The sequence below is a fragment of the Fukomys damarensis genome, unplaced genomic scaffold, assembly GCF_012274545.1.
Source record: "Fukomys damarensis isolate Sample0158 unplaced genomic scaffold, DMR_v1.0_HiC HiC_scaffold_19, whole genome shotgun sequence".
Classification (NCBI taxonomy): Eukaryota; Metazoa; Chordata; class Mammalia; order Rodentia; family Bathyergidae; genus Fukomys; species Fukomys damarensis.
Window position 1 is genome coordinate 58,136,683 of NW_022900931.1, and position 26,785 is coordinate 58,163,467.

Consider the following 26,785-nt stretch of genomic DNA (forward strand, 5'->3'; position numbering starts at 1 on the left):
GGACTGGAAGAGGCAGGTGGATAATCTGGACCTGGAAAGGGAAGGTGACATGTGGGGAGAAAAAGTGTCGCTTTTCGAGGGGAAGGTGAGGATCGAAAGATCAGCGTGGAACGAGGAGAGGGCGCGGGGTCAGAAGAGATCTGGCATCCAGGGACAAGTCCGCGGCGAGGAGAGATCCCGGGGAGAGGAGAGATCACGGGGCGAGGAGAGATACAGAGGAGAGGAGAGGTCGCGGGGCGAGGAGAGATCGCGGGGTGAGGAGAGATACCGAGGAGAGGAGAGATCACGGGGCGAGGAGAGATACCGAGGAGAGGAGAGGTCGAGGGGCGAGGAGAGGAGAGGTCGCAGGGCGAGGAGAGATCCCGAGGGGAGGTGAGATCGAGGGAGGAGGAGAAATCCTGGCGTGAGAAGAGAAGCAGGGGGGTGGAGAGATCCCGAGGAGAGGAGAGATCGAGGGGCGAGGAGAGATCCCGAGGGGTGGTGAGACCTCGGGGAGAAGAGAGATTTCGAGGCGAAGAGAGACCGCTGGAAGAGGAGAGATCACGATGGGTGGAGAGATCTGGCGTGAGGAGAGATCGCTGGGCGAGGAGAGATCTCGAGGAGAGGAGAGATCCCAAGGGGTGAGATCACGGGGAGAGGAGAGATTTCGAGAAGAAAGATCGCTGGATGAGAGACCACGAGGGGAAGCGAGATCCGGGAAGGAGAGATCCCGAGGGGAAGAGAGATCTTGGAGCGAAGAAAGATCCCTGGGCGAAGACAGGGTCTCTCAAGAGAAGGGGTGGGGTGAGGAGAGAACCCCGGGCGAGGAGAGATCCCGAGGAGTGGCGAGGTCTGGAAGGGAGAGCAGGCCCTGGGCTAAGCAGAAACCCCCGGGAGAAGAAAGGGTCTCTGACAAGAAGGGGAGGGGTGAGGAAGGGAAGACCCTGGGCCAGAAGAGATCCCGGGGAGAGGGAAAACTCTGGGGACAGCAGAGATCCCAACGGGAGGAGAGATCCCGAGAGGAAGAAAGAAACAGGGTCGAAGAAAGGGTCTCTTATGAGAGGTCCCGAGGGGCGGAGAGAGTCTCCAAGGAAAAGCGGACAGGTGCGGAGCAAAGTAGGGAGCCGCTCGCTCCGGAGCTAGGGAGGCCGCAGGCGAGGGAGGCTCTGGGCGAGGGTAGGGGGTGGGGCAAAGGGAGGAAGCCCAGGGAGGAGCAACCCGCAGGCCCGAGACGGGGGCGCAGACAGGGGAAGGGAGCGGGCGTCGGGAAGGCTCCGGACCCCGACCCGAGGGGCGGGAGCCGGATGCAGGTTAAAGCCCGGTGCCAGGCCGGGGCCAGACCGAGGAGAAGGGGACGGCACCAGGACAAGCGCCGGGATGGAGCAAGGAGTGAACGGGGAGCCAGGTGCAGGAACAAGAGTGTGATCACAGGTCTGAGCGGGACAAGGGAAAACTGGAGGCGCTCTGTCAAACAGAGAAGCGAGAAGAGCAGGCGCGGAAAACCAAGAGGAGGCGGAACTAGGAGGCGGGGCAGGGCTAGGTTAACTGAAACGACCAGGAGGCGGGCGAAGGTAGATGTAGTCGGGGCAAGACTAGGAGTTTTAGCAGGGGCAGGGCTAGGAGCAAGAGAAGGAGCCGGGTCAGGAGCAAGAGTAAGCAGCCGAAGAGATCAAACTTGCAGAAGGGTTTTGACCTCCGCGTTCTCCAGTTTCTAGCTGCACACAGTGCGCTGCCCAGCCATGTTCCCTCCCGGTTCTGTGTGGCCAAGAGTACGAGTCCTTCGGGTGTTTTGGGCACTGCTGGCGGTACCACTGGCGTCGTCGAGGGTGTGGGAAAGCGATGATTTCCAGGACTGCACCTGGAAGGTTGTCCTGAACAAGTTTGATAGGGTAGGTGACACCCACATGAGTGACCGCTTCTATGATCAAGAGCCGGTGGATACAGTGGACAGCGTATTCAGCATGCTGGTGGACTCGCCCATTGATCCACAAGAGGTGAGGGGACTAGGGTCAGACGAGCCTGGAAGGGTTCTGAACCAGTACTCGTGGCCCTGAGCACTTCACCCACCTCTCCTTGCAGAAATACTTGGGCTTCCCTTACTACCTCAAAATCAACTACTCCTGTGAGGGACAGGTGAGTGGGTGTCCCCTTCCCTCTGGGACCCAACCCAGGGCCTCAGCTTACTAGGCAGGTGGTAGCACCATACAACCCTGGGAAAATGAGGATTCAGATTCAGGTGCAGACACCTGTAACTCCCCAGCTCCTCAGGAGCCTGAAGCAGGATTGCAAATTTGGGGATAGCCTAGTGAGATCTTGTCTCAAAAAATAAAAAGGGCCAGGGACGCAGAAGAGTGTTTACTGGGGTCAGTCTCAACTACTGAAAAAGAAAAAGGTGGTTTATGCCCCGAATCCCAGCACTTGGGAGGCTGAGGCAGGAGGATTGCTGTGAGTCCGAGGCCAGCTTGAGGTATACAGTGAGTTCAAGACCAGTCTGATCTAATAATACCCTGTTTAAACAAAACAAAACAAAGAAAACACACACACACACACACACAGAAGAAAAAGGACTATCTGTATAGAGTTCCCAGTATCTCATATAATAGGTGCTCAAGATTTTTTCCCCTTTTGGCCATATTTTTTTGCAAAAGCTCACATACCATAACATTCAGGTTTTACATTGTTTTGTGCTGCTGGGGATGGAATTCAGGCCATGGAACCTATGGCTAGGGTCTTGGGTTGGTGGGGGAAGGGATGGATGGGGCCACTGAGACTGACTGAACCCATGCCAAGCAAGTGCTCTACCACTGAGCTACATCTCCAGCCTCCAGTTGATCATTTTTAAGCATGTAATTCAATTCTTTTTTGTAAAACTTACAAAAGTATACAACTTTTACAACAAAAATATTGTGTGTATTTGTGGTACTGGGGATTGAACTTGGGACCTTGTACTTTTGAGGCAGGCGGCAGAACCACTGAGCTAAATCCCCAGTCCCTACACAATATCTTTACAATCTAAAATAAGCCCTGTACCCATTAGCAGGCACTCCTAATTTCAAGCTCCTTCTCTCCAGCCTCAGGAGAAAACTAAATCTACTTTCTTTCCCCACAATTTTGCCTGTTATGAATGTTTCATATACATAGAATCTTTTTTTAGGTTTGCTGTTGTTGTTGTTTGAGACAAAGTCTTGATTTATAGTGCAGGCTGGCCTTGAATTCACTGTAGATCAGGTTGCTCTCAAACCCATGGTGATACTCCTTCCTCAGCCTCACAAGTGCCAGGATTATAGGTGTATGCCACCATGCCAGGCTCATATACATAGATTTTTTTTTTTGAAACAAGCTTTCACTATGTAGTTCAGATTGGCCTTGAGGTGATCTTCCTGCCTCAGCCTCCCAAGTGCTGGGATTACAAGCATGCGTCACCACACCTGGCAGAAGACAGTTTTTCCAAAGAATGGGGGCCCAGGGCAGGGATTATTGTTTGGTGACTGTGGCAGGGAACCCTGAGAAGGCTCTGAACAGAGGATGGTGTAATCTGGCTCAGGCAGGAGCGGGAGGACAGTGAGGAGGCAGGAGATGGAGTGGACAGGGCTAGGGTGGCAGTGGCCATTATTACTTGTATCGGGAGCCATCCCCAGTGCCCAGCGCCTGCTCCCTGTGACTGGAAACATTGACTCAGGGCCAAAAGCAAGTGGAGGAGAAAGGATAGAAAGGACCCTGGCCCAAGTGCCCCTCAGGATGCAGGGCTGGCAAAGGTGGCAGAAGCTGTTAAATCTCTCCCTTGGTGCCCCTATCCCCAGTCCCCCTGCAGCCTTCTCTGGGGGACAGTGCAGAGCACTCTGTTGCTGTTTCACACATCTGAAGGTCACTGTGACATAGTGGTGAGGTGGTGGTGACCCAGAGACCGTCTTAAGGACACACCTGTGGGGCTGTCTCGCCCTCAGCCCTCCGAGGACCTGGTCCGCAGTGGCCACCTAATGGGGCTGAAGCCCGTGGTGCTGGTCACCTTCCAGTCCTCTGTGAACTTCTACCGCTGGAAGATAGAGCAGCTACAGATCAGGATGGAGGCAGCGCCCTTCCGCTACCCAGGTGGGTGGGAGCTGGGCCAGGGAGCCCCGGAGGGGGACCTGGGTGGGCAGCTCCTCAGAGTCCTCTCCCAGCAGGGCTGTGCCTGGCAGAGGAGGTGTGCTCCATGAGCTGGTTCATGCCCATGCCCATCCAGAACGGCAGCGTGGTGATGAAGGTGGAGGTCACCAGCAATGGCCTGGGGCCCTTCATTCCCAATAAAAGGTGCCCTTCTCCAAGCCCAGGCTGGGGTCAGGCTCTGGGAGGGGGTGCCTGGCCCCCATTCTCCAAAGGAGCAGGGGACCCTGAAGGGGAGGAGTGTGGGGAGTGGGCTGGGGGCTGTGCCGGAAATGGGACCCTGCCCTGGGCCTGCCCTACCTGCCACAGGTTCCGCGTGAATATCAATGGCTTCCTGAAGAAGCAGCAAGACACAGTTGAGTTCACGCTGGGATCAGAGGTGAGGGGCCTCGAGCTGGGGCTCTGCTCATTGAAAAGAAGCAGCAGGTTCCATCCATTCCCAAGCACTGCCTGGGCAAAGAGATTCCCTAACTGCAAAACCTGCTTCTTTCCAGCGACCCTGGGCAGAAGTGCTCTCTCACAACATCTTCCCTTTTTTGAGAAAGCTCAAAAATCACTAAATTTCTGGATAAATCACTAAATTTCTCCGGCTGGGCTTGAACTTGTGATCCTCCTGCCTCAGCCTCTCAGGGTGCTGGGATTACAGACATGAACCACCATGGCTGGCTTCACATACCCATTTTAAAGAGGTGAATGCTGATGCTTTAAAGGAAGAGACCTGCTTTCTTACTGTCTTTCTGTGAGCATGCGTGGAAGGATAGTTGAAGCCACATCTGTGGGCCTCCTACTCCACATTCTGCCTCACTGTCCATGCATTTAGCCATTCATTCATTCATCACTTGGGAGCACACGCTGTGGGATTGTGGGAACACAGCGGTGAACACACAGACCCCAAGCCCTGCCTCACAGAGTTGACATTTCAGCGGGGGAGACAGACACCAAACCAGTACACAAGAAAATCGAGTCCAGTTAAAAGGTTGGTCTGAGAGGCTGAAGTAGGAGGACCCAAATTTGAGTCCAGCCTGAGCAACGTAGTGAGGCCCTGTCTCAAAATTTTAAAAAAGGCTGGAGTCAGCTTTTCCTTGATCGGCCTAATTACTATAACATCTGGATCTTTGGTTAGAGTTAACTTGAAGTTTTCTTTCATATTCTTATAAAGGATTTTTTTATAAATCAATGAATAATAAAAAATAAAATAACATTAAAAAGGTCCGGAGATATATCTTAGTGGTAGAGCTCTTACCTAACATGCATGAGGTCCTGGGTTTAATCCCCAGCGCTACAGAAAAAAAAAAATTAAAAAGGACTGGGGATGTAATTCGGTGTGAAGGCTATGGCTTCATAAAATCCTAGTCCCAGAAAAAGAATAAAAAGTAAGAGGTTTGGAGAGAAACCAAAGAGGGTGAGGGGGGTGGGCCTGTGCAGGAGAAGACTGCAGCATTTAATGGAGCAGTCAAGGAAAGTTTCACAGAAGTTGACATTGAATAAAGCTTCAGAGAACAGAAGGGTCATGTGGGTACAAGATTCATGTGGAGGGAATAGCCTGTGTAAAGGCCCTGAGGTCACATTGTGCTTGGTGCATCTGAGAAGCAGGACAGAGGCCACAGGGCTGGACAGAGAGGTAGGAAATGAGGTCTGGGAGATGACAGAGAAAATTGTGGGAGACCTTGTGAGGCTGGGTGGGGACTTTGGCTTTTCCTTAGATAAGAGAGAGACATGGGAGAGTTGGGGAGCACTGAGTAGCTTCCATGGCTGCCTCTGGCAGCTCTTTGACCTGACACCCCAGTACTTCGTGAATGCCTCCTCGAGGCCCCTGTGGTACACTCTGGACCAGTCGCCAGTGCTCATCCTGGGTGGCATTCCCAATGAGAAGGCCATCCTGCTAAGCGACACCAACTTTGAGACCTTTTCTCTTGTGGAGGTGAGTGTTGCCAGGCCAGGGGGCCTGGAGACTGCCAAGGGGTGTGGGACTCTGCACCTAAGTGGGGCTGGGGGCTGGGGCTACAGAATGGGACCCAAAGACTCAGCCATCCCCCAAGGAGCATGAAGGGACCTCTGCCTGCCCGGTGGCCCAGGTTCCAATATTAATTCTGCCACTTCCTGACTGTGGGACCTTGGGCAAGTCACTTTACCGACCTGGGCCTGATTCCCATTCTGTAAAATGGGAACGATACTTAGATTTGCCACTGTGCTGTTCATAGCGCTCACTGTGGATGGTCAGCATGTACCGTAGCATCTCCCACATCCGGAGCCTTCTGAATTGCCTGGACATGTGCCCCAGGCTTCAGATTCTTCCTTGTTTCAGAATGGGGAGGGAGTGAACATAAGGGATGCTTCTCCGCGTCTGGGTGGGTTTGAATGAGTCAGTGCAGGTCTCAGGTTTGCCTGGCAGGTGCCGCTCACTCTTGGAGGAAACAGCGCTGGTGCTCCAGTCGGGAGGAACGTGTCATTTGCTCTCTCTAGCTGCACAGAAGGCTGTGTGCCGTGTGCTGGACTAACTTCTGTCACCAAGGAAGATGGGGACATGGATTTGGGAGCTCCATGAACCATCTGCCCTAAGTGGAGAGGGAAGCTAGACATGGTGGTGTGGACCTGTGCTCCCAGCTGTGCCAGAGGCTGAGGCAGGAGTATTGCCTAAGCCAGGAGCTCATGGCCAGTGTGGCCAACCCAGCAAGACCTCTTTAAAAAAACAAAGTGGAAAAGTGGAGGGTGCTGGGCATCCAGGCATTCGCCATCACAACTGGCTTTGACCCAGGATTTTTAACAGTGTCGCCAAGATTGGGTTTCTCCGTCTCTTAGGCTGTGTTTCTCAGTGTGAACTTTATGTTCAAAACACTTCTGCCTTTTGGAGAAGAAAGTTGCAAGGTTGCATCTTCCAGGGCCACAGACAGTGGGAAAGATGTTTCCCTTATAACCCCAGGTCCCACTCAGCGTGCTCAGACCATGTGCCCATCCTGATGTAATCAGGATGTGGGGGACCCAGTGTACTGCTTATTTCTGTGATTTTATTGGTACACTTTAGACATACAGAATGATTAACATTCATCGTGGGAATTTGTACCTGTATTTGTTATATCTTGCCTCTTCTTTTTCCCTCATTGTCTCCCTTCCTTTAGCCTCTCTTCCCCTCCTTATTTATAAGAACTTTGTTTCCATTTTTTCCTTCTGTTCTTTTTTCTCTCATCCCTTCCTTCCTTTCTCCTCCCCAATCTCTTGTTCTCCTTCACATCTGAGCATTTTCTTCCCATTTCCTGATATCAGGGCTGGGGATTTAGCTCGATGGTGCCACCACCTGCCTTGCAAGTGCAAGGTCCCAAGTTCAATCCTCAGTACCAAAAAAAGAGAAAAACCAAAATTCCCAATATCTATTATATATTTTGGTCCTTATTTACACTTTCAGTTTACATACCCCAAATGCAATATTTAGACATGTGTCCAATTTATTTCACTTAAGAGTATGGTCTTAAGGTGCATCCACTTAGTTCGAAATGTCTCAAGCTCATCCTTCTTTATGGCAGAGTAGTACTCCATCACATAAAAAAACCCACACCTTTATCCACTCATCAGTTGAAGGACATTTAGGTTGTTCCCAAGATTTGGCTATTACAAACTGTGCCACTATACAGCTCGACATAATGGCACATGCCTGTAATCCCAGCACCCTGGAGGCAGAGGCAAGAGGATCCCTGTGAGTTGGAAGCCAGCCTGAGCTGCACAGTAAGTTTGAGGCCAGCCTGGACTACATAGTGAGACCCTGTCTAAAAAAAACCAATACCAAAAAACAAACAAAAAATCATGCCACAATAAACATGATTGGGCTGATATCACTGTGGTATGATGCTTTTAATTCTTTCAGGAAGGTACCAAGAAGGGGAATCGCTGGGTCACATGGGCCCTATAGTTTTCATTTTTTGAGAAATCTCTACACTGATTTCCACAGTGTTTGCACCAGTCTACACTCCCACCAACAGTGGAGAAGGGTTCCTTTTTCCTCACAGCCCTGCCAACATGTGTTATTGTCTGTTATATTGATAATAACCAGTCTTTCTGGAGTGAGATGGAATCTCAGTGGTGTTTTAATTTGCATCCCTTGAATGACCAGTGATGTTGAACATTTTTTCATATATGTATTTGACATTTCTATTTCTTCATATGAGAAGTGCCTACTCATTTCAGATGACCATTCTTGGATTTTTTGTTTGTTTGTTTGTTTTTTGGTACTGGGGATCAAACTCAGGTCCCTGTGCTTGCAAGGCAGGCAATGGAACCACTGAGCTAAATCCCCAGCCCGAGATGATCATTTTTGGATTGAGTCTCTAAATCAGCAATAACAGTAGCATCAAACACAGCCTAGAGAATGACAAACTGTGGTAACTATTAATTTGCCACCTTTAACTTTATGAACTATATTTGTGGTTATATAACACAATCTAAAACCACAAAACTGCATTCAGAAAATCTGCCCTCAATATAGCAATTTTACCATTGGGGAAAATTTAAAAGGGGCTGTGAGGAAAAATAGAGAAGGAGGAGAAGCAGCAGTGATTAGAAGCAAGGCTGTAGGACAAAGGAAGATTATGTGAACTTTGGGAAACTGGTGAAGACAGGAGAGAAAGAGAAGAAATAAAAATGAACAGAACAGAACAAAACTAGAAACAATGTTCACACATATAAAGAGGACAACAAACAAGAAAAAAGAGAAACAAAACAAAAAAAGAGAAACAAAACAAGAAAAGAGAAAATAAATGTCCACTTCAGGGCATGTCTCTGCCATCACTGGTAGACAGAGTGGATAGACAGAGCCCAAATCCATGTTGATCAATCCCAGCAGGCCAGCTATAGATTGACAATGGTGCAGTGGATAATCCTAGCAAGACTGTACCTTTAGTTCCACAAAGTTGGGGCTGGTTTCTGGCTGTGAGTCTAGAACCCCCAGTCTGCAGCACTCTCTGTACCTTCTGCCACTTGAACTTGGCTCCTTGACCTCCTGCAGACTTGAACTGGATTCTACCTCTCCCTGACACTGGGAGCTGCTAGATTGAGCCAGCCTAAAGCTGCTCTGAGATCTGAACTCAGCCCCTCTCCAAGATGGCTAATCACCTTCTCCTGGGGGATGACTGAGCCTAGATAACTCACCAGCCAGTGAGGTCCACTGTGTCCAGTTTGCTGTTCCACTGATGTGTGTCTCTGTGGAGGACTCTGGGGTCGCCAGTAGTCACTCTTCATCTTCAGGTTTGAGCTGCTCCTCCCACATGGTGAGTCAGGTCTTAGGGAGAAAGAGCTGCTTGCCACCTCCTCCTCTTGCATTGAGATCTCTCTCTTCACTCTCTCTGTGGGCTTTAATTCTGGCTTCAGATCCTTGCTGGGTCTGGGGACCCACTTCCCTCCTTCTCTTCCTCACTTCCTGCTATTTTTCAGCATCTGGACACCAAATCTCAGAAAGGCTGTTTCTCTGCTATTCATCATTTTCCCATCTTCCCAAAGTTTATTAGTTTGGTTTTGAAACATGGTCTCACTATGTTTGTTTGTTTTTGTTTTTGGTACTGGGGATCGAACTCGGGTCCTTGCGCTTGCGAGGCAGGCCACCAAACCGCTGAGCTAAATCCCTGGCCCCATGGTCTCACTATGTAGTGGCCTCAAACTTACTTTGATCAGGCTGGGGATTTAGCTTAGTGGTGGTACTGCCTGCCTCAAAAGCACAAGGTTCCGAGTTTGATCCCTGGTACCAAAACCAAAAACAACTCACTTTGATCCTACTGCCTTAGCCTCACAGGCATATGCACCCACACCTGGCACCTCACTGAATCTCTTTTTACCCACCCACCCCCATACCGGGGATTGAACTTGGGATGTTGTACTTGCCAGGCAGGCATGGCACCACTGAGCTAAATCCCCAGCCCCACTTCACAAAATCTTAATTACCTCCTTAAACACTCCATCTCCAAATACATTCATGTTGGATTTCAACACAGGAATTTGGGGGTGTGTGTTTCAGTGCACATCATTCATATACCTATAGCGAGTAGTGAGTTCTAGACATTTGATTTAGATTCTATCTTATTGACAAGAACCCTGGATTGGTGATGTTGTCACTGCTTGGGACGTTGTCAGTATTAGTAATTGGCCCCTGACTCGGGTGGTGCTAACCAGACAGTGAAGTGGGTTCATGGTAGACTAGAACTGTCAGTGTGACCCTTGAGCCAGGCATGGGATATTTTGCATTTGTTCCCACGGGCACAGGGACTGTTGAGTGCCGCTGAGCATGCTGTGCACCGTTCAACTCCAAAGAGCACAAAATGCCCAGCTGAATGAGGTCTGGGATGTCTGCTTCCCTAAAAATTTGGCTACCAAGGTACAGTCACAGGTGGACAGGTAGAGCACCTGCGGCTATGACTTGTGTCCCTCCATCCCAGGTGGTTAGAGCAGGAGGGGCCCCAAGGCAGGATATGGAACCTTAGGCCCAGGTCCCCTACTCACCATGACCTCTGCTCCCCCCAGCTGAGCATTGACAGCTGCTGGGTAGACTCCTTCTACTGCCCCCAGGCTGACTTCTCGGCCACCATCTACGATGCCATCTCTACAGAGAGCACCCTTTTCATTCGCCAGAACCAGCTGGTCTACTATTTTACAGGCACCTATGCCACACTCTACGACCGCAGCCACAGCAGCGGTAAGGGCCGCCTCAGGCGAGGGGACTCCTGGAGGGCCTGGGGCTGGAACTGTCGCAGTGGCAACTGGGGGCAGGAAAGGAGCTGCGAAAGTCGTGAACCACCCTGCCCAGCCGCCTGGCATCCTCACCTTCTCCATGCAGCTGGAAGCTCCCCCAGCCTTCCAGTGAGCCAGCTGCAAGAAGGAGGCACCAGCAGGGTGGGAGGGGGTCGAGAGCCAGAGGAATCCACGGGGGCTCACACAGGCAGAATGGCAGGAAGAAAAACCTAAAGAGACGAAATGGGCATGGTGGTGAACACCTGTAATCCCGGTTACTCAGGAGGTGAATGCAGGAAGATCAAAAGTTCACACCCAGCCTGGGTGATTGAGTGATTGAACAGGACCCTATTTTAAAGTAAAGAATGAAAAGGGGCCAGTTCTAGTCAGTGTCCCCACACCTGCCTTGCAAGTGCAAGGTCCTGAGTTCAATCCCCAGTACCAAAAAAAGAAAGAAAAGGAAAAAAGGGCTGAGGCTGTAGCTCAGTCACAGAGCACTTGTTTAATCCCCAGTGCTAGAAAGGAAGAAAGAAAGAAAGAAAGAAAGAAAGAAAGAAAGAAAGAAAGAAAGAAAGAAAGAAAGAAAGAAAGAAAGGAAAGAAAGAGGGAAGGAAGTTCAGTGAGAAAGATAGATACTAAGAGAGGGACAGGGTTGGGGGAAGCATAGTGTGTCAGAGGGAGACACCAAGAGGAGACAGACAGACAACACATACAGTTGGGGAAAAGCCATGAATGTGATTGATCAGAAAGGAAAATCATACTTTGACTAGGACGGGACTGGACTACAGAGTGAGACCCTGTCTCAAAAAGAAAAACAAGACACTTTTGATCTTTCCATTTTTTAAGTGCTACCAAAGCCCTAGTTATTTTTGTTCCCCCATTAAAGGAAAGATGTCAGTTTGTAGGGTTACAGATAACTGTACTGTAGTAGCCAGATGTGATGCACACCTGTAACCCTAGCCCTGAGAAAGGCTGAGGCAGGAAGATCACAAGTTTGAGTTCCAGCTGGACAATTTAGTGAGACCCCATCTCAAAATAAGAAAACAAAAACTAAAGGGATGGGAGTGGTAGAGCATCCTCTTCACCCAGGTTGGGTCCCTGGTACCACTAAAAAGAATTAAAAAGAAACGGAAAGGAAAAGTTTCATAACTTACATTACTGCATGCTCCCAGAAACTCCATTTTCCTCCTTTAGTGCCCTTTGACATAGGAGAAATGAAGTGAAAATTGGCTTAAGCCACAGAAAAGGGCTGTTTCTGGGCTTATGTAGCTGACAAGCCCAGGAGCACACCTGTCACTGTCAGGCGGAGCTGGACAGGGACACGTCTCCTCCCTGCAGCTGCTATGGCTGCTCCTACCCCAGCAGCAAGGGGACACTTTCAGCCCTCCGTGGCCCCAGGGAAGGCATCTCTGCTACAGTTGTAATCTGGGATGAGCTCTGATTTTCCCAGCTTGGTCTAATGCCCTGTTCCAAACCAGTGGCTCTGGCCAGGGCAGTGAGAGGAGCCTGCACCAGCTGGACCTCAGAGATAGAGGACAAACAATGGGGTTTTTCTCAAAAGCAGCTGCTGGCACTGCCCAGGGTTAACAGACACCACCCCAAGGGGCAGCATATGGGCTCCCTAAGGCCTGAGGCCCCATGCTGCCTCCCCACCAGGCAGCTGGGTTCGGGTCCTGGCCACCGAATGCATCAAGAGGCTGTGTCCGGTGCTTTTCCACAGCAATGGCTCTGAGTACGTCATGGCCCTCCCCACAGGGAAGCATGAGGGCTATCTGCACTTTGGAACCATCACTGGTAAGGGAACCCAAGACCCCTCCAGACCTCTCATTCCAAATCATGTGCCCTTTTGGAAGTGTCCCAGCGGGGAGCCAGTGCGTGCGTGTGTGTGTGTGTGTGTGTGTGTGTGTGTGTGTGTGTGTATATGTGTGCAAGGTGTGTGTGTGGTTATGCAGTTAAGCATGCAGTGCAAAAGGCCCTGGGCTGACTCCTCAGTAAGGAGGTGCCAGGGGCTGGAGGTGACAATGGGAGCAGCCTCTTCATACTAATTCTAATCCAGGCCGAGGGTGTGCTGTGACTGACCCTCTCCTTAGCCAGACCTGAGCCCATGGCTGTGCCTGGAGACACACTGCGGGGACAGTGGGTGAGGGAAAGTCCAGTGGCACACTGAGGATGGAGGGCCAGAAGCACAGGGAGGACACCCCGGGGAGCAGAGAGCGGGGAACAGGTTGGGTGCTGCAGGGTGGGAAGGGCCTGAGCTTGCTCTTGCCCCCCAGATGGCCGTGTGTCCTTCGAGATGCTGCCCAAAGGCGGGTCCTTATGCAAGCATATGTTCGGTAGGGCATCCTTCCGTGGGTCTGCAAGGGGGGAGAAGGACAGCAGGGGAGGGGGGCTGTGGAAGTGGGAAAGGAGGTGTGGGGGCCTCCTGGGAACCGATGGGTGGTGTCTGAGAGGGTGGAGTGTGTGTGTGTTGTGTGTGTGGCCAGCCCAGGCTGCTATGGACCCACCCTCTGTCCTCAGTTGGCAACTGCTCCATTACGTGGGCTGAGTACCTCTCCGGCGAGTACATTCTTTTGCTGCTGGTGGAGGTCGAGGACTTCAACACCAAGTCTTTCCGCGTGGTCCGCTACAACATGAGTAACCAGGGCGATGTGGGGCAGGGTGACCAGAGTGGGTCTCCATCCGGAGGGCGGTGGGCCCAGGAGGCAGAGGAAGGGGAGATAAGGAGGTAGACCCTGAGTATTGTGGCACACGCTTGTAATGCAAGCACTGAGGGAGGCTGAGGCAGGAGGACTGCAAGTTCCACCTGGGCAATTTAGCGAACTTATCTCAAAATAAAAAAAAACAAAGAAAGGCTGGGATGAAGACCCAGGGTTCAATCCCCAGTACTGAGGGTGGGAGGGAGAAAAAGGGGATAGTAGAGTGGAGAATACAGTAGAAGCTCTGGTGGGCTAGAGAAACCAAGAGTGTCCATGCGGCTGGAACCAAAGGAAGAGGACAGGGCCTGAGATTGAAGAGGGGAGCAGAGCTAACCAGAAAAGTTGTGCAGCTAACGAAAAGTAGAGTTGATTTCATTTTGCCTGCAGTTGAACTAGGCTGCCAGATATAGTTGTACAGGCTGGGCACTGCATAAGACCCCATAGTCGGGGCCAGTGGAGATAAGTCTCATGCCCTCATTGGTCTGCATCCTCTCAGAGGCAATATATTTTTAGAATTCTCCTCAAGGAATTCTGGCCCAAATGGGAAGCCTTGGAGAGGGTTTTGGGAGGTACAGGAGGCCGATAGCCCTGCTTTCAGGTTTGAAAGTGGCTGTGTTCTCACCCGCAGGCAGTGACGTCACGGAAGTCCTCTACATCATCCCAGATTTCATCCCTGATGGTAGGAGGGGAAGGCAGGGGTGGCTTTCAAAGCAGGTAGGAGCCAGGAGGGGCCCAGGAGACCCCATTTCTGTGCTGTATTCTCTCCTTTGCTCCAATCAGCTGAGGGCATGGAGTTCCTGATGATGGTAGGCGCAGAGATGTACACGAGCTCCCCCATGGTGCCCAAGGGCCTGTTCTTCAACACCTACAACAACCTGCTGTTCATCTGGGGCAACTTCTTGCTGCAGAGGTGGGCAGGCCCCACCTCGGGTGCCCAGGCAGAATGTGGGGCTTTTGGAAGTCACCAAACCTTCAGGGGAGGCCCAGGTTACTGTGTCAGAACTAAGCAGGGAACCAAGGATTGGGATAGTCGGGGATAGGATGGGGAAAATAGATCCATTTTGTTTTGTTTTGTTTTGTTTTTTGAGACAGGGTCTCACTATGTACTTGAGGCTGACCTGGAACTCATTATGTAGCCCAGGCTGGTCTGGAACTCAACAGCGATCCTCCTGCCTCAGTCTCCCCGAGTGCTGGGATTACAGGCGTGCGCCACCATGCCCAGCTTGATACATATTTAAATACTTACTTTGTGGAGCTGGGGGTTGAACCTAGAACCTTTGCACTGAGTTATTACATCCCCAGCCCTTTCTATTTTATTATTTTTTAAAATTTTGAGACAGGGTCTTGCTGAGTTGCCCCAGCAGGGCTGGCACTTGCATTCCTTATGCCTCAGCCTCGCAGGGTGCTAGGGTTACAAGCATGTCTTTCTTAAAATGAAGCTTTATGTGGCTGGGCATCATGGTGCATGCCTATAATCCCAACACTTCGGATGCTGAGCCAGGTTTCCTGCAAGTGCAAAGCCAGTCTGGACTTCACAGTGAATTCAAGGCCAGCCTGAACTACACACATAGTGAGACCCTGAGACCCAGTCTCAATAAAAAAACAAAAAAGAAACTTTATTTAAGGACTCAAGCTAGGTGAGCAGTAGAAGTGCATTTTCTTTCTTTTTTTTTTTAAAGACATGTACTATATACTGGGATCAAACTCAGGACCTTGGACTTGCCAGGCAGGCGGCAGCACCTCTGAACTAAATCCCTTAGAAGTGCGTTTTCTGAGGACAGTTTAGGCTCCTCCCTACTTTCTCAGCACTTCCATGCTGGATACCAAACTGCATCTACCCTACAGAAGGGGAGAAGGTCACTGGGGGTGTGGGGTGGGGGCAGAAGCTAGGAGTCCAGGTTCCTTCTCACTGGTTCACATGGAAGCAGGGAATTGGTCAGTGGGTCCTGTGTTGTATTAGGCCTGGTTCCAGATGTCCCCATGCTCTGACCTCGCTGTCTCTGTCCCTTGTAGCTACAATGCGGAAAACTACACCTACCTGGCAGGTTTCCCCAAAGAGTTGAGTATCAAATACCTGGTCAACTCATTTGGCGGGGACATTGCTGTTATCACGGAGACGGAAGAGGTGGGCTGCCCTGCCCCAGTCCCCGCTCCCTCCCTGCTCAACCCCAACCCTCCTCCCCTCAGGGTAAAGGGGCAGAGGGGGTACCCTTGGGGGCCCCAGGAAAGAGCATCAGAAGCTCCATCTATGACAGAACCCTGGAACTCAGAGAGGGTAAAAATATTTGTCAAAGTCACACAGCACCAAGAGGCTGTGGCAGGAGGAGCACTGTGAATTCGAGGCTGGCCTAGGCTACGTAGTGAGTTCAAGGCCAGCCTGAAGTAGTGCATAGTGAGACCCTGTCTCAAAAAACAAACAGGGCTGGGGATTTTGCTCAGTGATTCTGCCACCTGCCTCACAAGCACAAGGACCTGAGTTCGATCCCTGGTACCAAACAAACACGTTCTGGCCTGGGGGCTGGAACCCGATGTGACAGGGCTGGGACAAGCGGAGAGATGGTACCTCAGAGAGGCATGCAGCTCACCTAGTCCCTCCTGGGGTGCCCTTCAAGCCTCTGCACTCCCTAGGCCTAGGGAGGGTGTGGCTGGAGGTCCCGGCCCAGACACACAGTCCATTGCCCCACAGATCTGGTACCTCCTGGAGGGCGATTACCGCGTGTACCAGCTGTTCCCGTCCCGGGGCTGGAGCATCCACTTCAGTCTGCAAATGTTGCAACAGTCGTCCCTTTACGCGGCCAATGAGACCACGGTCACCTTCTTCTATGAAGACAGGGAGCTGTACCAGGTGCAGGCTGGTGCCGCGGGGCCACGAGGGGGCGCTCGCCTCGGGGGACTGAGGGCACCTCGCTGACTGACTGCCCTTCCCGCAGCTGGTGTACCTCATGGGCCATGGGCAGGGTCGCCTGGTCAAGAGGCTCGTGCCTGTGGAGAAGCTACTGCTGTACCAGCAGCAGAGCCACTACCACTTAGAGCGACAGGGGTAAGAAGATAGGGACCAGGCAGGTGGCCCCAGGAGCTCCATGTGTGGGAGCTGCACCTCCGGGCTGGAAGGGGAGAGCTCAGCACCTGTGAAGCTCAGAGGAGCCAAACCCAGCCTAGCGGGAGGGCGCATCAGGGAGGGTGTCAAGGAGAAGTTGTCAGAGCCAGAACCTGAAGGGTGAGGAGAATTAGCCAGGTGGAGAAGTGCAACTGGTATTCTGGGCAGGGGTGGGACCATGCATACAAAGGTGCTGAGGAAGAAAAGAGAGTGGGTGTTGAATAATCACAAGTTAAGAAAAAACAAACAAACAGAATCACAGGTTAGCCAGGTGTTTTGGTGCGCACTTGTAATCCCAGCACTTGGGAGACTAAGGCAGGAAGATGGCTGAAGTTTCAAACCCAGCCTGGCTACATAGTTCAAAGCCATCCTGATCTCTATAGGGAGATTATGCCTTTAAAAAAAAATAAATAACAGCACAGTGGCACACGCATCTGTAATTCCAGCACTCAGGAGGCTGAGGCAGGAGGATTGCCATGAGTTCAAGGCCTGGACTACATAGCATGATGATACCTCAACAACAACAACAGCAAAATTCAAGGGCAGCTTGAGCACTTTAAGGAGAACCTGTCTCACAATGAGAAAAATAAAAAAAGGTCGGGGGACTTTGCTCAGTGTGAAGGACTTGGGTGCAGTCCCTAGTAACACACACAAACAACGCACACCACACTGCACCAAACAAATGCCAAGTAGAGGGCTTGGGGGATCTGCTGTAGCGGACAGGGGCTGTGGTCTGAGGAACCAGGGCAGCCAAGGGGTAAAGTAGGAGGGCTCTGGCAAGGCAGGCTGAAGCACAGGGCCAGATTTGATTTGGGGAGCCAATGGCGTGGAGGTGGGGGTGAGGCCTGGGAGGCTCGTGGGGTGCTGGCAGGCACACTAGTCAGCTGTCACCCCCACTGCCACTGTGCAGGGGCCACCCGGTGCTGTCCTTCACCAACCAGTGCCCCTTCACCATGCTGAGCCTGGCAAACCTGCCCAACCCTCAGGCCTACACTCGTGAGGAGCGCTACCTGGCTAGGCCACCGCACATCCTGGAGCGCTCAGGCTTCCACAGCAAGAAGTCTCTTGCCGTTTACCAGGGCCTCCTCTACTACCTGCTCTGGCTACACTCCAAGTACAACAAGGTGAGTGCCCTGTGGTGTCTGACACCCTGCAGAGGGAACCGACCTATGCAGCAGAGTTGAAGACCGAGGGCTGGGGATTTGGCTCAGTGGTTCTGCCGCCTGCCCTGAAAGCACAAGGACTTGAGTTCAATCCCCGGTACCAAAAAAAAAAAAAAGAATTGGAGACCGAGGTTCCAGGACTGGGGTGGAGGCAGGGCTGGTATGAGCAGGACTGTGAAGAGTGGTTTGGGGGCTACAGCTTTTGGGAGAAGTTGGGTTCAGATGCCGGGTATGGTGGTGCGTGCCTGTTATTTCAGCAGTCTGAGACTGAGGCAGGAGGATTGCAAATTAGGACCCAGCCTGGGCAATCTAGCAATTTATCGAGACTATGTTAAAAGAAAAAAAAAAAAAACCTGACACAGGGCAGGGACCTGTGGATGCAGCTTAGTTCGAAAGCCCTGGGTTCAATGCACAGTGCCACAAAAGAAAAGTCTGGGTTTGGGGACTGGCTGGATAGATACCATCTGCTTTGGGTTATGGGATGGAACCCCGGGCAAGGTGGATCTGAGGCTGCCACTTGCCTAGGATCATCCTGCCTCTTTATTCCTTTGTTTCCTGCAGCCCTATGCGGACCCGGTGCACGATCCTACCTGGCGCTGGTGGAAAAACAAGAAACAAGACCAGGTATGTGGAGAGGGTTGAGAGTAGGAGCGGGGAGTGCCTACACAGGCCCCCACAAACCGGCACTGACTCTGCCTGGTGCCTCATATCATCGGCCAGGATTACTACTTATACCTGGAGAGAAACTGGCTGAGCGCGGGCGGCGTGCACATTGACATGGCCAGCTACGAAAAGATCTACAACCTCAAGTCCGAATACCAGCTGCCCCAGTTCATTTTCCTGGACAAGGGCAACTCCTACGAGTTCTCCTTAAAGATGCGCTCCAAAGAGGGTCTGTGGGCGGGGCCCGAGCGGAGTGCCTGGTTCAGGAAGGGTCTGGGACCCAAGCACCATGCGAGGGGCGGGGCCTTTAACTCCTCCCTCTGCCCCGCCCAGGCTCCGCCTTCCAGGAGCAGAGCAAGCTGGCGGTGGGTTTCGGGCTGGCTGATCCCCACTGCATTGAAGCCTTTGCGAAGCAGGAGGCCACTGTTCTTCGCAACTTGGTGCAATTCTTGGTAAGGCTGGGCGAGGGGGTGGGTGTCAAGGTGTTCGCAGAGCTGGTAGGAGTGGTGTAGGCCTGTAATCCCAACACTGAAGGGGCTGTGGCAGGAGAATCCTGCGAGTTCGAGGCCAGCCTGAATTACAAAGTGAGACCCCGTCTCAAAAACAAACCGGGACTTGGGGTTTAATGCAGTGGCACCACGCCCACCTCCTAAACACAAGGTCCCGAGTTTCATCCACAGCTACAAACAAAACAAAACAAAACAAACAAACAAAGATAAAGTGGGTAGGGAGTTCTTGGGGTCCTGGGAACTGTTTGCGGATTCTTCTGCTTGGGAAATGGAAATCCACGGTTCTACTCATCCCCACCCCACCCCGGCTGTGGAGAATCGGCGCGGTCTCTGGGCCCTTGCACCTGTCTACCTCTTATTTCTGCCTCTCCTACTCTGCCTCTGCAGATTACGCTCAGGGATAAAAAGCTTTGCTATGACCAGGGCATTAGTGGACATCATCTCATGAAGACTTCAGTGATGGTCAAGGTGCGATCCAAGCCTGCAGGGGAGGGACACGGGATGAGGAGAAAGCACGGCCCGTGGGGACCACTGTCATCACCTGATTCTACCTGCAGGTTCGGGGGTCTTCTGGGCACTGCTTCCAGAGCACCCACTTTGGGCTCCGCATGCAAGTATTAGAGCTTGGGATACTGGGCCCTCTGCTCGGACGGGAGGGGTTGGGCCAGGGCTCCCAGGGGCTGATACCCAGTGTTCTCTCCAGAGTCCCACTAATGGATTTCTAACTTCCTGCCTTCCCATTCACTTTCAGTATTCATCCACCCACCCAGTTGCTCCTTTGCTCCATTCATCTTTTTAGAAAGGGCTAATGTCACAGATGTGTAGGTTGCACACAAGCTTGTCTGTTTGTGTATGTTCCTTTGGGTACTTTTCTGCAGAGGGAAGTAAAGCATCTGAGAGACAGAGCTTCTTTTTCCAGTCCAGTTGGCATAAAGGTGCCATGTGGTCAGCATGTGGCCAGCTTGGTTTCCCTCTTTCTTTGTTTGTTTTTTGGTTTTTTTTTTTTTTTTTTGAGACAGGGTCTCACAGGCTGGCCCTGAACTCATTATGCAGCTCAGGCTGGCCTTGAACTTGTGGCAATCCTTCTGCCTCTGCCTCCCGAGTGCTGGGATTATAGGTGTGCACCACCCTTGTGGCACTGCTATTTTTTTTTTTTTTTTTTTTTTTTTTTTTTGTTTTAGACCTTACTTAACACACAGCCTTGTTCTTTTGCTTTTACTTTTTTGAGGCAGGATCTCCTTATGTACTGTAGTTCAGGGTGGCCTTGAATTCACTATGTAGCTCAGGACTTGAACTCATGGCAATCCTCCTGCATCAACCTCCAGAATACTAAGATTACATGTGTGCACCACCATGCCTGGCTCAAGTTTTACTTTAAGACAGAGTCTCAATCAGTCACTAAATTGCCCAGGCTGGATTGGAACTCGTTCTCCTGCCTCAGCTCTCAAAGTGCTGGAATTTCACGTGTACAATACACACCTAGTTTACACTCTGCTCTTCATTTTCACTCCTGTGTTCTTTATTGACTCCTGTGGGTTCTTGGTTCATCACCAGGGAGCTCATAAGTAGTAGAGGCAGGAGTTGTTCTCCTCCACTTCCCTACCCACTCATCTGTAGACACACTGTGGGGCTCCTCCTTCTTGGTTTGAAATGACCCAGGCAGTGGGAGGCAGGTTGTAATAGCCACACTCCTTGGGTTATGTGAGATTTGGGTGTTGGACTAAAGTCATAAGAGCAAGTGTGGCTGAGTCAGGGTGGCCGAGGAGGACAGTAGAGCAGGGTTGGGGGCTGGGCCTGGGGTCCTGGGGGCCATGCAAAGTGAGGTGGTTCCACAGGTGGACTCTGAGCAAAAGAGGGACTTGTGTGCTCACAGGGGCCATCTGGTTCCCTGCAGAGAGGGACAGACATGGGGGAAATAGGAAGATCAGGAAGGAGATAAGGTTAGACAAGAGTGGGTAGGGACAACAGAGCTGGAGAGTGGGAGAGAAGATTCTGTGTGTGTGTGTGTGTGTGTGTGTGTGTGTGTGTGTAACTAGGAGTTGAGCTATGCATGCTAAGGATATGCCTTACTATTGAGCTACAGCCTGGCCCTCTGGGTCTATTAACAATACCCTGTTGGATTGGATGTGGGTATGAAAGGGAGAGAGGTTTCAAGGATGGAACCAAGGCTTTTAGCCTGAACAGCTAGGAGGGATGGAAGTACCATTAACCAAGATGGGTCCTAGACACACTGCATCTCAGTGCCCATTAGACCTCCCAGGAAGAGAGGGGCTGATGGGTATAAAGTCTTCAGTCCAGGGCTGGCCTGAGAGTGCTTACTGTACGGCTACCAGCTCCTCTCCTTAGCTGCTATCAAGCCCAGGGGATGTCCATGTTCTTTGTCTCTTGTATAAATGCTTGTGCCCTATTGCCAGAAGGGCTCAGGGACGCTGTGTTCTGAAGACAGTGTCATGGAGGTTTATGCTGGACTCCACTTCCTCCTGTATTATATGTTCCCACTGGCCCATTATTAGAAATTCTTTCTTTTTTTTATTTTTTTGTACCGGGGATCAAACTCGGGACCTTGCGCTTACGAGGCAGGCAGCAGAACCACTGAGCCAAATCCCCTACCCCCCAGGCCCATTATTGGAGAATTGAAGCCCAGGCTCAGACCCACAAAGCATGACTAGGAGCTGGTGCTGCTAGGCCATTAGGAGATGTCAGCTGCTTTACATGTTGCATGCTGAGGCATGTGGAGTCAACTGATCCAATCTCGGCTCTATCACTTACCAGCTCTGTAGCTTTAGGCAATAAGTTGCTTGAACTTGCTGTGCCTCACTTTGCCATTTCTAAACTGAGACATTAATAGTCTACCATACAGGCCTCTGTGAGTTTTAAGTGACTTTGAATATGTAAAACTCTTTGTTTTGTTTCCCTGCTACTAGGGATTGAGCCCAGAACTTTTGCACTGAGCCATATCCCTACCCACATACCCTCTCCCACTTTTGAGACAGGGTCTCACTAAGTCACTAAATTGCCCAGTCTGGTTTCAAACTTTCAGTCCTCCCGCCCCAGTCTCCCATATTTTTGAGATTACAGGTGTGGACCACTGTGCCCTGACATGAGTATGTGAAACTCTCAGAATGTCACCTAGTGTCTTGTACACAGGAAGAGCTACATAAATGTTGGCAGCTATTACAAGTATAGTTGTACTTTTTTTGTTTGTTGGTATGTTTGTTTCATTTTTTAAAATGTGTAGTGCTAGGAGTGCTGGTACATGACTGCAATCCCAACACTCAGGAGGCTGAAGAAGGAAGATCTCTGTGAGTTTGAGACCAGCCTGGGCTACCTAGTAAATTCAAGGCCAGCCAGCCCAAACTACATAGCAAGATCCTGTTTCAAAAAAAATGTTTTAAAGTATGTGTTTACCATATAGAATAATTACATTTATTGTAGGGAGTCGGTGCCTGTATATAACACATCTTTAATTCTTTTTGTTTCCACTTCTCTTCCCCTCCCTCTTGTACTTGTAATAACTGTGTAGTTTGCCCAGGGTGGTGACATGTGACTGTAATCCCAGCTACTCAGGAGGCTGAGGCAGGAAGAATACAAGATGGGGCTAGTCTGAGCAATTAAGTGAGACCTTGTCTCAAGTTATAATAAAAAGGGCCAGGGATATAGCTCAGTGCCGAGACCCTATGTTCAGTTCCACATGGAATCACGAGGGTGAGTAGGGCAGGCAAATGCGCGGTGTGTGTTGGAGATAGTGTTCTTTCCACCCCCTGCCCCCAGCACTAGGTTTTTCTCTTACCCAGGGCAACATGATGCTGCCAGTGTTTATTGGCTGCCCCCCAGGCAAGCGCCTGGCCTTTGACATCACCTACACGCTAGAATACAACCGCCTGCTCAATAAACAGTACTTCGACTGCGCGCACCCGGACCCCGAGATGCCCTGCTTTCTCTTCCGTGACGGTGTGTGTCTCTGTGTCGGGTCCCTTCCTCGCCAGAGTTCGCTGTCCCCTGGCCCCGCCACTTCGCTGCCCTGTGGGGTTCACATTGCTCTGCTCTGCTCCAACCCTTGGTCATGTCTCCTCCCTCCCCTCTTCGTCTTCTGCTTCTGGACCAAGCTCATTTCCTCTTCCCCTGGTCTCGCCCCACTCCAATCCCACAGTGTTCTACCCTTTCTTCTTGATTCAAGATCTGGTGACGGGAGATTCTGGCAGTTTCAAGGGCAGGTGAAGGCGAGGCCCACCTGCCTGCCCTGTATGGGACTCAGGTGAGGAGGGGGGTGCAGAATTGGGGACCCCAGGTCGGTCCCTGTGCACCGTGCTTCCTGCAGATACGTATTGAAAGTGGTGGGCGGCGGGCCCACCCTGGACAGCCTCCGGGACTACAGCGAGGAGGAAATCTACCGCTTCAACAGCCCGCTGGAAACGTGAGCCTGGTGGGCCCACCCGTGGTCCGCCTTCCTTCCCCGCAGGAGCCCCTCTCCTTGGACCTTGTTTGTCTCAACTGATTGCAAACCCCACCCACCCAAAACCAGCCCCACCCACAGCCAGGCCTGTAGGGCCTGGATGGGGAATAGCCCCGCCCACACCCTCCCTGGCCACACCCCCTGAGATTCCAGGGTCCCGCCCAGGACTAAGAGCCGCATCTGGACCACAAAGACCACAGAGACCACGGAGGACGGGGCGTTCCACATCATGTCCCCTCAGAGCTTTGGCATCGAGTGAGTGCGCAAGGCCCTTGCCCCCACCCGCCCAGAAGGCCTGCCATCCTCCCTGCCATGCTTCCTGCCAGGCCTGCAGCTAGGTCGAGTGCCTTTGTGTTCTCCAAGGAGGGACACAGCAGGACCCTCCTTCCGGAATGCTGGGCTCTCCTACTCTCTTCTGGGACGTCCCGCCTACTGTCATCTTCAGAACTGGACTGTCATCTCCTCTTGGCTTCCCGGTGCCTTCCCGGTCCAGACCCTTCTGACGGTTCCTCCGCCATTCTGGCTGTGGCCCCTCTGCTGCACCTCTCCGTTCCACCCCGGCCCCACTGCTGTGCCTTTCTGTCCCATCCGAGCTCACTCTGGCCTGTTACTGTCTCTTGTGGGGTTACAGGACCAGATCCTGAGTAGACTCACCATAGTCCTCTCCACACACACACACACACAAGAAATTGAACTTAGGCTGCACTGAGCTACACTCCCAGCTCTTTTCTATTTTAGACTGAGGTCTGGCTAAGTTGCTGAGTTGCCCAGGCTGGGCTGGAACTTGAGATTTTCCTACCTCAGCTTTCCAAAGTGCTGGGATCATAGGTGTGTACCACCACATCTGGCTTCAACATAGTCTTTTAGTATTTTTACTTGTTATTGTTGTTGTTGTTTTGAGATAGGGTTTCAATTTGTAGCCCAGGGTAGCCCAGGCTGGCCTTGAACTTGCTGTGTAGCCCAAGCTGGCTTCAAACTCACTGGGATGTTCCTGCCTCAGCCTCCCAAGTGCTGAGATTACAGGTGTGCACCACCATGCCTAGCTGTACTTTTACTTTAAAATGTAATTTAAAAATTTATTTATGGTATTAGGGATTGAACATAGGACTTTTGTTTTTTTGAGACAGGGTCTCACTGTGTAGTTGAGACTGACCTGGAACTCACTATGTATCCCAGTCTGGTTTTGAATTTACATCAAGCCTCCTGCCTCAGCCTCCTGAGTGCTGGGATTACAGGCATGCGCCACCACGCCCAGCATTTTTTTTTTGTACTGGGGAAAGAATTCTGGCACTGTACCATGCTAGACAAACACTGTACCACTGAGCTACATCCCAAGGCCCCAGCCCTTTCTTAAAAATTTGAGACAATATCTCAGTAGGTCGATAAGTTGCCCAGACTGAGCTCAAACTTTCTGTCTTCCTGCCTCAGCTTCACCGAGTAGTGTAATTCCAGGAATGGGCCAGCAGGTCACCATAATATTTTTTTGAATGAAAGAATAAACTAATTTTAAAAATTAAAAAATAAACTAATATATTCAGAGCAGGCTTTTTTTTTTTTTTTTTTTACCGGGGATTGAACTTGGGTCCTTGCGCTTGCAAGGCAGGCCACTGAACCGCTGAGCTAAATCCCCAGCCCTCAGAGCAGGCATTTATTGACAGTTGAATAAAACCATGGAGGAGCAAACAAGTATATAGATTCTCCATTACTGCTTTTGATTCAATGGAAGGAAGCAACGGCTGCCTCAAGCTTCATGTGAAGGCAGTGAGTGGATGAACAAACTAACAGACTTGCACCTCCCCAGTGTTCAGCCTGTGTGGTTTTTTTTTTGTTTGTTTTGTTTTTTTGAGACAGGGCCTCACTATGTAGTTGAGACTGACCTGGAACTCACTGTGTAGCCCAGGCTGGTCTCGAACTCACAGCAATCCTCCTGCCTCAGCCTCCCGAGTGCTGGGATCACAGGCGTGCGCCACCACACCTGGCCACACTGTGTATTTTTAAATATAACACTGTTTATTTAACTTTGAAAACATTTCAGCTTTCTAAACATAAAAAAATAACAGAATGTTGCAAATCGTGTGTGAGTCCCGAAGGTGGTTGAACTATCATTAATGTAGTAGCTCTGTGTTAACAATGAAGTTCAGCAGTTTTTTATTTTTTATTTTTTGATACTGTGGATCGAACTCAGGACCTTGCACTTGGGATGTAGGCAGTGGCAACACTAAACTAAATCCCCAGCCTGGTTTTTTGTTTGTTTGTTCTTGTACTGGGATTGAACTCAGGACCTTTGTTTAAAAACAGTTTTGACCTACCGGATTTAACTAAAAACAAAACAAAATCCCAAGTATTTCTGATTCTTGTTTACCCAGCTAAGATGATCAGCAAGATGCTATGTTACCATATACAAAAATAAGATGCCAGATGTGGTAGTGCATGCCCGTAATCCCAGCACTTGGGAGCCTGAGGCAGAAAGATCATCTCAATTTCGAGGCCAGTCTGGGCTACATAGTGAATTCAAGGCCACCCTGGATTATGTAGTGAGACCCTATCTTAAACGAAACAAAGGAAAACAAACCCAACCTGGTTATGTTGGCACATGCCTGTAAATCCCAGCACTTGAGAGGCTGAGGCAGGAGGATCACCATGGGTTTGTGAGTTCAAGGCTAGCCAGAACTGCATATCGAGACCCTGTCTCAAAAAACAAAACAAAAACAACAGGAAAAAAAAAATACGCTCCAAAGAAACAAAAAACCCAAGACAACCCACAATTCAATGGGTGTCTGTCACAGCCTCAGTATCAACAGGTCCAGCCTCATAGTACACACCCTGAGCTATGGTCTCCTCCCAAAGGCATTGTCCCTTCAGCCTTGGTGTGAAGCAAGGAGCATCAAGGGTTTGTCTCAGTTGCTTTATGTTTTTTTACAAACTCTAGATATGTACAGTTGATAACTCAGGATTTCCAGCCAATAACCATAGAGTTAACACCATTTTACAAATTAAAAAAAAAAAAAAAAAAGAATGCCAGGACATCATTAAAACCTCGTCACACCAATAACCAAATGCACAGAGTGAGGAGAACACAAGAGATACCTTTTCATTAAAAAATTTTTTTTTTTAAACAAGGTCTCACTATACAGTTCAGGCTGGCCTCAAACTCACTATGTAGCCCAGGCTGGCCTTGACCTCACAGCGATCCTCCTGCCTCAGCCTCCCAAGTACTGGGATTACAGGGGCATGCCACAGGCTTAAAAATGTTTGGACACGTGTAAAACTTTCTGATAGAGTTTCATGGTGCTCTGGACACTCATGGCCATGTCATGTCAACCCCTGATAACATCTAGAGCATCTTCAGAGATACAATGTGATTGAGATCAAATTCC

The 26,785-nt window shown here is 50.8% G+C and overlaps 1 protein-coding gene across 10 annotated transcripts in view; it reads left to right on the top strand.

Moving 5' to 3' along the window:
• The window catches only part of Catsperg (cation channel sperm associated auxiliary subunit gamma), a 29,057-nt gene that overhangs the window by 230 nt on the left and 2,042 nt on the right, over positions 1-26,785 (top strand). For 4 of the 10 annotated variants that reach the window (XR_002025650.2, XM_019208759.2, XM_010632815.2 and 1 more), the window contains exons 2-26: positions 1,688-1,973; positions 2,059-2,112; positions 3,924-4,068; positions 4,143-4,269; positions 4,432-4,501; positions 5,888-6,043; positions 10,621-10,792; positions 12,484-12,621; positions 13,101-13,160; positions 13,345-13,461; positions 14,152-14,202; positions 14,304-14,433; positions 15,537-15,648; positions 16,210-16,368; positions 16,454-16,563; positions 17,531-17,744; positions 18,345-18,407; positions 18,504-18,675; positions 18,780-18,898; positions 19,343-19,423; positions 19,513-19,569; positions 22,750-22,906; positions 23,106-23,169; positions 23,274-23,369; positions 23,562-23,663. Coding sequence is in view for 9 of the 10 variants with exons in the window: in XM_019208759.2 (XP_019064304.1) it covers positions 1,719-1,973; positions 2,059-2,112; positions 3,924-4,068; positions 4,143-4,269; positions 4,432-4,501; positions 5,888-6,043; positions 10,621-10,792; positions 12,484-12,621; positions 13,101-13,160; positions 13,345-13,461; positions 14,152-14,202; positions 14,304-14,433; positions 15,537-15,648; positions 16,210-16,368; positions 16,454-16,563; positions 17,531-17,744; positions 18,345-18,407; positions 18,504-18,675; positions 18,780-18,898; positions 19,343-19,423; positions 19,513-19,569; positions 22,750-22,906; positions 23,106-23,169; positions 23,274-23,369; positions 23,562-23,663 (2,981 nt within the window). In the remaining variant the exon portion in view is untranslated. Of the gene's footprint in view, positions 1-6; positions 86-1,687; positions 1,974-2,058; positions 2,113-3,923; positions 4,069-4,142; positions 4,270-4,431; positions 4,502-5,887; positions 6,044-10,620; positions 10,793-12,483; positions 12,622-13,100; positions 13,161-13,344; positions 13,462-14,151; positions 14,203-14,303; positions 14,434-15,536; positions 15,649-16,209; positions 16,369-16,453; positions 16,564-17,530; positions 17,745-18,344; positions 18,408-18,503; positions 18,676-18,779; positions 18,899-19,342; positions 19,424-19,512; positions 19,570-22,749; positions 22,907-23,105; positions 23,170-23,273; positions 23,370-23,561; positions 23,664-23,771; positions 24,125-26,785 lie in introns of those variants that run through there. The other 6 variants (XM_019208757.2, XM_033765774.1, XM_019208755.2 and 3 more) reach the window with 6 other exon arrangements.